Source organism: Triticum dicoccoides, chromosome 2A (assembly GCF_002162155.2).
Source record: "Triticum dicoccoides isolate Atlit2015 ecotype Zavitan chromosome 2A, WEW_v2.0, whole genome shotgun sequence".
Taxonomy (NCBI): Eukaryota; Viridiplantae; Streptophyta; class Magnoliopsida; order Poales; family Poaceae; genus Triticum; species Triticum dicoccoides.
Genome location: NC_041382.1, coordinates 23761837 through 23773128, shown reverse-complemented (window position 1 = coordinate 23773128; position 11292 = coordinate 23761837). Strand labels below are relative to the sequence as shown.

At 40.6% G+C, this 11292-nt stretch overlaps 1 protein-coding gene across 1 annotated transcript; it reads left to right on the top strand.

Annotated features, from left to right (window-relative positions):
- Positions 1 to 1113: 1113 nt before the first annotated feature.
- On the top strand, positions 1114 to 5251 carry LOC119352911 (putative disease resistance protein RGA1). The gene is made up of 2 exons (XM_037619498.1): positions 1114 to 4423; positions 4614 to 5251. The coding sequence occupies exon 1, from the start codon at positions 1114 to 1116 to the stop codon at positions 4414 to 4416; it is 3303 nt and encodes a 1100-aa protein (XP_037475395.1). The 3' UTR covers positions 4417 to 4423; positions 4614 to 5251.
- The last annotated feature ends 6041 nt before the right edge of the window (positions 5252 to 11292 follow it).

The window sequence follows — 11292 nt, the reverse complement described above, 5'->3', positions numbered from 1 at the left end:
TGGTGATACCAAAGCATGTTGATAACAAGAAAACATGAAGTATTATAGCCTTTTGTAATGCTAAGCTGACCGGGATGGGGCGATTCTGATGGAGCACAGGCTCGAAGCTCTGTAGGCATGGACAAGTAGGTGAACAACAGCTAGAACAACAATAAACAACAAGAAACAAGACACCATTTGGCTTCTGCTTCTGCTAATAACAATCTAAGTAGTAAAGTATATGATAGAATACGAATCTAGCCTTGGACATTCTTGGTCCTGATCATTTTTTTTCTAGCCTTGGGCAAGTTCCGCGCAATTTTCTGAACTGAGATTAAGATAAAATATCTGTATCTGGACCACAACTCGAGGTCTCAAGCCTAATTGGAGCATGCTGTCCAAATTTTGTAGGTTCTCAGATCTAGTACATAAAAAAAATGAAGTGGTATACAAGTTTAAGTCCTCCAGGAATTAATAATTTAACACATGTGCACAGGTCAGATGCTGCATAAGTTAACACATTGCCGAGTCACATGGGAAGTTGGGAACAAGAACAATGATCACTTTGGAATTAAAAAAGAGATACTAATGCATTGCTTAAAAAATTACAATCCACAGGACTACAAATCATGATATAGCACGGACACCCAAAGGGATCAATGTTTACTAACTAGCTAGGGACTGAACCAGGTAGAACTATTAGCAGAGGCTATATACTGTTACCTGCAACAAGGTGCTGAGATGAGATTCACCATTCGTCCGAAGGTAAGTGCCAAAGGTTCCAGTTTCAGTCTTAGTGTTGTCCAACAAACAAAAGGGCATTACACAATGATAATATTAGTCTTTTACTTAGAAACACCTTCAGGTAAATTATGGTACACAAACTGACAAAGGAAAATGGCAAAAACAAAGTTGAAAGCGACGTTTACTAACCTTCACTAGAATATGGGCGTAAGCAAAACAACACGATGCAAGTCGGGGAAGTTTCTAAGGATATAATTAGTTTTATACTCATGATTCTCTCTTTACTGCATCCAGATACCAACTCTCTTCAAATCAACATTCATTTTCCTTTATGCGGCCACTTGAAACCAGCATTTGACAACTCCTTCGAGTTGCAGCATCTGAGCTGCAATGGCTGCTTCAGCAATAGGAGGATGGGTGGCCTCAGCCTTCATCACCAAGCTAGTTGAGAAGGTGTGCTCCTATGCTGGGGACCAGTATGAATACCAACGGAAAGATACAAAGGAGAAACTGAGAATCCTAGAGAAGAATCTATCATCGATCCAAACAGTGATACACATAGCCGAGAGAGTGCAGGCAAAGAACACAGCCATGGGAAGTTGGCTAAGGAGAATCAAAGATGCTGCCTGTCAAGCTGAGGATGTTCTCGATTTGTTTGACTATCGAGTTCTGCAAGCACAAGCTGAAGACAGGGCCACGATTAACTCAGTTGCTTCAGCTGCAGCTGGCTCGTCTTCTTCATCCGCAAGCACCATGACCACTGTCTCTACCACCACTAGCAGCAGCAGAGGCTCAACAGTAAATCAGTCGGTTCGTCTTCTCAAACGCTTTCTATTCTCTGATGAAGATATAGATGAGTTGATTTCTGTAGTCGATAAGTTTGTTGAGATTGATAGTGAGATGCAAAGATTTCTGGAATTTGTGAAGATAGAGGACAGCAGGCCAGAACAGGCAGTTCAGTGGCGCACAACAACCTCTATGCAAGGCTCAGGGAAGTTTTTTGGTCGAGTTAATGAAGAAAACCGTCTGAAGGAATTACTTGTTCAGATCAATGGGCAATCCAGCCAGCCATATGATGTTATATCAGTTGTTGGTATTGGTGGTGTTGGTAAGACTGCTTTAGTACAGAGAGTGTATAACCAACGCTATGTCACACATCACTTTGATCTCACAGTATGGCTCCATGTCTCAGATAAATTTGATGTTGGACGTCTAACAAAAGAGATGGCACAGTCAAATCTCAGCATATTTGCTGACTTGAACAGCATCAGTAGTTTAGATCAAGCTCAGAGGATACTTCGGGGTAGGCTGAATGGGAAAAAAGCTTTGATAGTCCTTGATGATGTATGGAATGTATTGAGGAGCCAATTGGAGAACCTGTTCAAACCCCTGCAGTTTGCTAGTAAGGGCAGCAAAGTAATAGTTACAACTCGAAGCAAAAATGTTGCAAATATGAATGAACCAATAGAGGTCATACACTTACATGGCTTAGAAGATGAAGACTACTGGGGTTTCTTTTCACAATGTGCATTCGGTGATGCAAATCGTTCTGATTTTCCACAACTGGAAAAAATTGGCCGAGAAGTGGTGAGCAAGTTGGCAGGATCACCTTTAGCAGCAAAGACAGTTGGGGGCTCGTTGAAACCGGAGCTAGAAGAAAAACATTGGAGTGCTATCAGTGGAATGAAATTGTGGCAAATAGAGCAAAAGGAAGATGATATTATATCAGTATTGCGACTGAGTTATGAGCATCTTCCTGACCATTTGAAGCAATGCTTTGTTTACTTTGCATTGTTTCCTAAGAAATACCACCTTCGAGGAGATGACCTGATACAGATGTGGAGAGCTCATGGTTTCCTTAACACACAAGCACCAGATGAAATTGCATATCGTTATATCAATGACCTGTTGCAGCTTTCATTCATTGAGAAGGTACCCAACCAAGAGGACCATTATGTAGTTCACGACTTGCTGCATGATTTTGCAGAGTCGGTCTCCAATGGAGAACACTTCAGAATAGAAGATAAACTCCAGGTATGCATTCCAAGAAATGTTCGCCACCTATATGTCAGTGCAAGCAACATATCTGAGGTGTACTGGATTTTGCAAGAATTCACAGAATTGAAGAAAAATCTGAGAAGCTTAATAATTTGCAAGGCAGAAGAAGGTGCTTCCCAGAAAAGAATAGCCTCGTCAACCTTTAATTATGGTCTTGGTCAGACACTCGAAGAGCTACAAAGCTTAAGGGTCTTAGTACTGCGCAATCCTGATGGTATTCTCCCAGACAAAATCGCTCATTTGAAACACCTTAGGTATATAAACATTCATGAAAGTATGAGATTTATCAATGTCCCCAAGTCATTATTCAAGCTCTACCATTTACATGGACTGAGTCTGCAAAATCATCAAGACAGGATCGTGGAAAAGGAACTCCGAGAGGGCTTAAGTAGGCTGACCCAGTTAAGATACCTGAAGGCTCCGAAGAAAATAATTTCAGGCATAGAATCGATTGGCAAGCTAAGATCCCTCCAGGAATTAGAAGAGTACAAAGTGAAGAGTAACATGAAGAGCAACATATGCCAACTGAGAGAGTTGAATGGACTTCGAGGGACGCTAACCATAACAAATCTTCAAAATGTAAGATGCAGCAAAGAAGCAAATGAGGCAAGACTATTTGATAAGAAGAACCTGAACAAGCTAGCACTCTGGTGGAATCATCTCAAACAGAGCACCAACAGTGACCATGAAGGCGTGTTTGAGGGGTTACAACCAAATGCCAACTTAAGAGCACTTTGTGTCAGAGGTTACATGGGAATCAAGTCTCCCTCTTGGCTATGCTTTGAATACATATCCAACGTTCACTCCATTGATTTGCTCTGCTGCCATCACTGGAAGACCCTTCCACCTTTTGGGAGTCTGCCCTTCCTGCGGATATTAAGAATAATGCGTTTGACAAAACTGGAAAAGATTGATTCTAGATTCTACGGCAATGCGGCAGAAGCGTTTCCATCACTAAAAGAGCTTTTATTTGAAGGCATGACTCAGTGGAAAGGATGGTCAGGCGTTGAGAACAACCAAAATGTGTTTCCTCGCCTGCGTGGCATCCGTATTCAGAAATGTAACAAGTTGATGGGGCCTTTGCCGTTCCCACCATCATTCAATAAAATCAAAATTTCAGTATGTGACTCAACCTCTGAGAAGGTAACCAGTCGTGAACCTGAAGATACAGCTGATGCCAACATGTCCCTCGGTGTTCGGCTCTCCCTAGACCGCTTGGAACTTCTCTTTAGCTCTCTTCAAACAAGCAGCCTAGCAACCGTTCATATGCTGGATATCTCATCCGACTACTTGGAAGCTTTTAGCAGTGATCAGGAGGAATGGCTGCAACAACTCACCTCAGTGAAGGAAATTCGCTTCACTGGCTGCCTAAAATTGACATCACTGCCATCCAACATGATTGATCTCACATCCCTTGAGTCTCTGTGCATAGAGAAATGTCCGAAACTTGAGTTGCTTCCCCAGATAGGCTTACCTATTTCCCTGAAGAAACTCAATGTCATAAGATGCAGCAAAACATTTAGTCAGCTCTGCTCTGAGATCAACATAAGCAGCACCAACATGATACAGCAGGTTATCGTGAGGGAACCTATTGTTGGCAATGCAATAAAAAGAAGAAGGACATCATCACAATAGAAAACCTGTAAGCATGACAAACATATTGTATTTCTTTTTCATCAATATGAATTGAAGAAACATGTAAATCAATCTTATCCAATCAATCAACAAGATGGATGGAAATACAAAATAATTTACTACATGGATTGCTGTTCTAGAAGGTCAATGTCAAACAAGATATTCATGTTTTCTTCAATGTTTTGGTTTCTTTGCAGCTCAGAAGTGCAGAAGTTCCTTTTTCTGGAGGATAGATGGTTGGACAAGTGCTCGATTGAGCAGCCTGCACCAACTCTGTTCTCCCTTGTGACGGCAAGAATCAAGAATAGGTGCATTGTTCAGGAGGCTCTGAATAATGCATGGAATGCTGATGTTGGGATCTCTCAGTGTCCAGGCCAATTCACGAAGACCCGCATCTTTGGGACCAGTTGAGTGCCAAGTGCCAACACACTTGATTCATTGACAACAGCGAAGTTCGTGCGAAAATGGAGAAGCAACAGAGGGTATTGGGTATGATCAGATTATAAGATCCGGTGCTGGTTCTTCCAGTCCAACATGTTAGTGGAAGAAGGTTGGTAAATCATTGTTATGCCTTCCATCGGCCTTAATGCATTGACTAGCAGATTCAGGGGATCGCAGTTATGGTTCTACTCACCCTAATTTGTGGCTCTACTGGATACATTGTCAAAGAGTGCAAACTCTGGAGGCTGGTTTGGCGGTGCAGTAGATCGTTGCTCGAGGGAGATATAGCTATATGCCTATATTGTTTAGGTCTTACATAGGCAGAAGGTTAACTATCAGGCTTCTTGTTCTTTTGTTAATAACTTAATACGTATGCTGTTCTTGCTCACAGCGCCGAAAGATTTCTTTGTGATTCTTTGCTCCTTCTAAACGAAACTATACACTTGGTTATGCATGTTATGGTAAAAAAACAAGATGAATTTTCCAATTCCAGATGAACATTAGTTAAGTAATATTCCAATTTACAATATTTTACTATTCTATAAGCATTCTTTTTATACGAGAAATAAAGATATGATAGGTGAATGACTTCTTTATCTTGTTTTCAGAAATCAAGTTAGATGGTCAAAAAGGTATCTGGCATACTATCTGTATAATTTTATCCCCACGCACTCATCTAATGGGAAACCACTCTCCGTATTGACCATAATCTGATGAATTGACATGGCACATTTATTCGCCCCACCCAGGGCGAATGACACAACAAGTGTCTTGGCATAGTTTCAGATCAGTGTTGAAGCAATCATCCAAATAATCTCTAGTTGGGCATGGACAAAAGCCTATGGCTACTGCACGTTCACAATAATTCAGAGAATGCCGTCGACTCTGTTTACCATTAGCTCACACAAAACTGAGCAAGGATTCTACTCCCTCCGTTCCTAAATGTAAGTCTTTCTAGAGATTTCAATACAGACTACATATACGGAGCAAAATGAGTGAATCTACATTCTAAAATATGTCCATATACATCCGTATGTAGTTCATATTGAAATCTCTTAAAAGACCTATATTTAGGAACGGAGGAATATAATTTAGTTCAGCTGAACAACAAGCTGTGGTGGCAGTAAACATTACTCTTCTACAGAAGACAAATTACAGGGCTCCAATCTTCAGTCCACAGACTGCACTATCACAGCTTCTGAATCCAGATCCGCATCAATTCCCCAGTCACTATTATTTAGGAAAACGCAGGGGCAGCTAAAAGGGAGAGATTCAGCTCGCCGGGGAACCAGAACGAGGACAACAACTCAGTACTGAGAAAAGATGAGCTCGGCTAATCGCAATGAGTAATGGTTGCAACCAAGCGAGGATTACAGGAAGAGGAGACCGGGGACCGACGATGTAGATGGGACATTTCCTTACCTTGGTGAGAGCGGCGACCTAAGGGCCCGGCGTTCCCTGCCGCCACGGGAGACCACGTCGGCGACGGCGACGGGCGGATGGACGGACAATTGTAAACTGGACGGCTGCCGGAACAAAGGGGGGAGGAAGGAGGGGCTCTTTTTTGGGGCCAGTGTCAGCCTCACCGTGATCCTGGCCCATTTTCCCATTGGGCCTTCCAAATGCTGGGTCTGAGAATTGAGATTGATTAATTATATAACTGGGTGCCAAAACATATAGTATTTTGGTTTGCCTAAAAAACACCTATTTTGGTGGATTTTTTCCTCGAAAAAAAGTGAATATATATATATATATATATATATATAGAAAAAGTGAATTTGATTATAGAGTTCAATTTTAGCTGTTGTTTGAAATTCAGCGTCTGGGAATTTAAACTCGTCTTTATAAACCATAATGTTTTGGTAATTTCATATAAAATTAACGGTGGACAGTTTATCATAAAGATGAAGCAACTTTGTGCACTTTGATGGACCCTCCTACGTGTCGCAGGGGAGCACTACGGCGGGGCAGTGAGCTAACTAGAGTTGTACATAAAAAAAACCTAGAGTTGTACATGGGAGGGCCCATCTCTAGTTTTGGGTGAGTTTCTTTGCTAGGCCCTGTATCGAAACGGGTGCTCCTGTTCGGCGCTCTAAGCGCTGCTGGCGCTCACACACGCCACCAAGTGGGCCGGCCCAACAAGAATGCTGAAAATAAAATGAGGATTTTCTATAAATGAGGATCCTCAGCACAACAATGTCGACGTCCTGCCGCATTAACCACCAGACTATGAGACTAACTTCACCTTGTCATCTGTTATGAGGATTCCGTACTATTTGACACTTTTAGTACTGCATATGCAAATAACATCTCTTTGCGAGATTTCATATAACATATACTTTATAACCAGTGTAAATTATTTTAAAAAAGAAAAAAAACTTGAAAATAATTCATAAAACGAATTGGAAAACCACGAACTTGAAAAAAGTTCAACCTTTTTGAAAAACGTTCATCAAACCTTAAAAAAAGTTCATCAATTTTGAAAATCAGCTCATCATTTTTGAAGAAAAAGCGTTCACAAATTTGGAATTTTTAATCGACTTTATAAAAAGTACATCGATTTTCAAAAACAGTTTGCAAATTTGAAAAAGTTCAAAAGTTTATAAAAAAATTTCATTGAGTTCGAAAAATGTTCACCGAATTTGAAAAAAGTTCTTCAAAATTGAGAAAAGTTCATTGAATTTGAAAAAAAACCATCGATTCTGAAAAATGTTCATTGAATCTAAAGTCAATTTTGAAAAAAGATCATCAATCTTGAAGAAAAGTTTGTCGATTTTAAAAAAAACATGAATTTGAAGAAATTTTCACGCATTTAGGGAAAAAGAAAAAAGAAAGAAAAAATGAACAAAACTGTTCCAAGAAAAATATAAAGAAAAAAAAGCGAACTAAAGAGTTCCAAAAAAAAGAAAGAAGAAAAGGAATGAAAAGCTATAGTAATCATAGAGGTGATGTGGCTAGGTTAGTTAGTGCAGTCGCGGTTCAAATCACGCAATAAAGAAAACAGGAAAAAAATATGGGCCGGCTCAACTAGACGCGCGAGTGAGCTGCTTCAGTTCCCGGTTTGCAATAAAACGGTAGAAACCGGCTTGAAGTGCCAAATAGAAGTTGCCTATCGAAACAGTAGACTGCACAAAAGTGCGGCATGTCGAGGTCTCCAGGTGGATTTTAACGAAAAATCTGGAGCCTTTTCTATATCGTAAATTAAAAAAATGTTTCATGAATTTAGAAAAATTGTTCAGGAACAATATATATATTTCAGAGATTTGAAACATGGATCACAAATTCTAAAAAAATATTCATCAATTTAGGAAGTTCCTACATTATTAGAAATATTCACAAATTTAATATATGCTCACAAATTTTAAAATAGTTCATGAATTAAAAATATATAATGAGTCTTAGAAAATTTTACTGAATTAAATAATGTTCAGGAATGAAGACAAACATTCATAGGTTGTAAAAATATATTTACAATTTTTGAAGTACTCATGAATTTTGAAAATGTTCACGACATTTAAAAGGTGTTCATGAATTATAAAAAATGTTCACCAGGTTCAATAATTTTAAAAATGTACATGAATTTTTATAAACTGACCAAAGATTTTAGAAATGTTTAAAAATTACTAATGAACAAATATTTAAAAATAATTGATTCCTTGTACAATATATAAAATAGTAACCATACAAAAAGAGTTAGCCAAGGTGCGAGACACAAAATCCTACTTGCTGGCCAGTTCACATCTAAACCTTAAAGGTTTGCAGTTGATGGGACCCATTAAAGCAGGTACTTTTTTCTCAGAATTTCTCTGAAAAGTTTAAATTTAAAAAAAGACTATTATTAAATTTGAATAACCAATTAAAATTATTCGCTTGATATATAATGGGTTTGACTATGTGAATAAAAAATTACTAATGAGAGAATATAATTAAGATTAATGAAGGGCTTGTGTGAATTAGATAAGAGCGGCATAAGAGTAGATCCATCATACTTTTGAATCAAACTTACATATTACCCTGCCTTTTGCTATTGATATCAATCACAACCAATTCGCAGAAGATAAAACAAAAAAAATAAACCGCAAACTTTAGTGTCTCTAAACTATTTAAAAACATTTTTCTGAATCAATGATGATATTTATTAATTAATACACTGATAGAGCTTTCCTACAAAATCATGAGCAGTGCCAACAGAAGATGCTTTGTAAGCAAAGTACAGTGCAAGGTATATTAATTATGTTCATGGAGGGATCGTGATCGTTCTAGATATGCTAGCAAATCATGATATGATACGTAGTGTACTAGATGGACTAGAGACAACGGCTGATCTGCTTTCAAAAATAAATAAAGGCAACGGCTGATCTTTCTTCAGGAGGAATATTTCTCATATGAAATAATTGCTTTTTGGTAGCAGCATAGAAATGGGCTATGTATGTTTGTGAAAGTCACATGCACACCAACATTTTTCTTGCAATATAAGATAGCGTTCGCTGGAAAACATGAGCACTAAGTGCCAATCAATATATACTGAATGATAAGGTCTACCTGGCTATGAAGCACAACAGCAATTGCTGGACCGAAAGAAATGTTATAGGCTGGGGATAGCGTTATTGGAGAGATGATTCTGTCTCATCAGCTATATGACCTTTCTAGCTGGCAGGAATTAGTGGCTAGCTAGAATTAGTGATGTGCGTGCCTTCATCCAAACCACTTAGCTAGGAGACTTCACAGGCTGACAAACATAGTTGATGTTGTTTGCTACTCCCTCCATTCGAAATTACTTGTCACAGAAATGGATGTATCTAAATGTATTTTAGTTCTAGATACATCTATATTCGAGACAAGTAATTCCGAATGGAAGGAGTACCTTCGTGGTTGGTGAAACTCGACCTGGTAGTACTTCAACAAGAACAAGATAAACAAAGTGGTACCTAGCTAAGAAATGATCCCGTCTATCTCTGCAGCTAACACTACTGATCGTGAAACCATCGTAGACAACTCACCTTAGACTGTGTTCAATGAACCCAGAGATGTGTCACCATTGCATCATGAAGCACTTGTGATGATCATCGTTCTCTGTACACTGAACCAGATTTACTAAATATTAAAGACGGATTCTCAACGTATATATATCTTAGACATTTATTTATTTTTGAACTGTCGGAGACATTATATATTTGGTTACATATGTTATATGTTATGTTTGATAGTCTAGAATTTGTAATTCATCTCCTACCTTATCTCTTACGAGAGGCGTCTTGTCTAGTCTTGTGCGCGTCAATGCGTCCCTGTATGCGTCAATCAGGTTCCGTATTTTTTTTTTGAAAAGGGGGGAGTCCCCGGCTTCTGCATCAGATTGATGCATACGGCCATTTTATTAACAAAAAAAATAGTGTCAACAAGGTTGCAAGGTCTTCAAAAAATAAAAAAACAAAGAAAGCTCACACAGAGCCATAAAGGGCTAGAAACATCAATTAGCCAAGATAAGACGCCACAACCGGCTGGCTATAAATAGATAGGTAAACTAGATGCCTATCCTATTACATGACTGCCATCCAAACCGGTTGAAGATATCCCGAGCTATCATCTCCCAGCGAAAAGATTCAGTAACCAAATGCTCCCTGGCCTCCGTCGGAGTGAGTAGCGGAAAGATCCAGTAATCAGGTTCCGTATAACACATGTTATCTCCGGTTGCCAGCTCTTGTCACGACCGGCCGTCTCATCTGGTCCAGCGGATATTTCGACCTCACGCATGATCGCCTTGATCACCCGCTTGCTATCGCGATCCGCTTCATCTATGTCGAGCGACTGACCTGACTGTTGGTTGTGCGCGCCTTCGCGGGTCCTGTGAAGATCGTCCCTGAGTTTAGCGCGCCCCTCGACTGATCGAGCAGCGGCCTACAGCTGCGTCGCCCCGTCGGGCCGCAGCGCCGTCGCCCCGTGGTTCTTCTCTTGGCTATACCGACCCGCGTCACCAATGCGTCTCCTCTCGGGCCGTAGTGCCCGTCCCGCGGTCCACGGCCGCCCCGAGGCTGTCCGTTCCAGGTTATCCCCGTGACTGCACCAACCCTTGCGCCGCCGCTGTGTCGCCCCTTCGGGCCGTGGCGAGCGTGGCACGCGGTCCACGGCGCCGTCCTGAGATCGTTCCCACGGTTGCACCGAGTCGGGTTCTGCCGCTGCACCGCCACTTCGGGTCGTCAAGCCGCGGCCTGCGGTCCCCGCCACCGCCCCGAGTCTTCCCGCCGTTGACCCGACCTGCCCGCCGTCGTTGCGTCGCCCCTTTCGGCCGTAGCGCCGCGGCCCGCGGTCCACCCTTAGGTTCAATATTTCCACTAACACCTTAGGTTCAATATTTATCATTCCATGCAAATGATGGCTCTATTGTTTTTGAGGAATAGGCAAGACATGTTGGTTGGAAGTTCCAACCAACATGCTTGA

Excerpts from the sequence above, each read along its gene's own strand:
- LOC119352911 (XM_037619498.1), top strand. The coding sequence starts at position 1,114 with ATGGCTGCTTCAGCAATAGGAGGATGGGTGGCCTCAGCCTTCATCACC.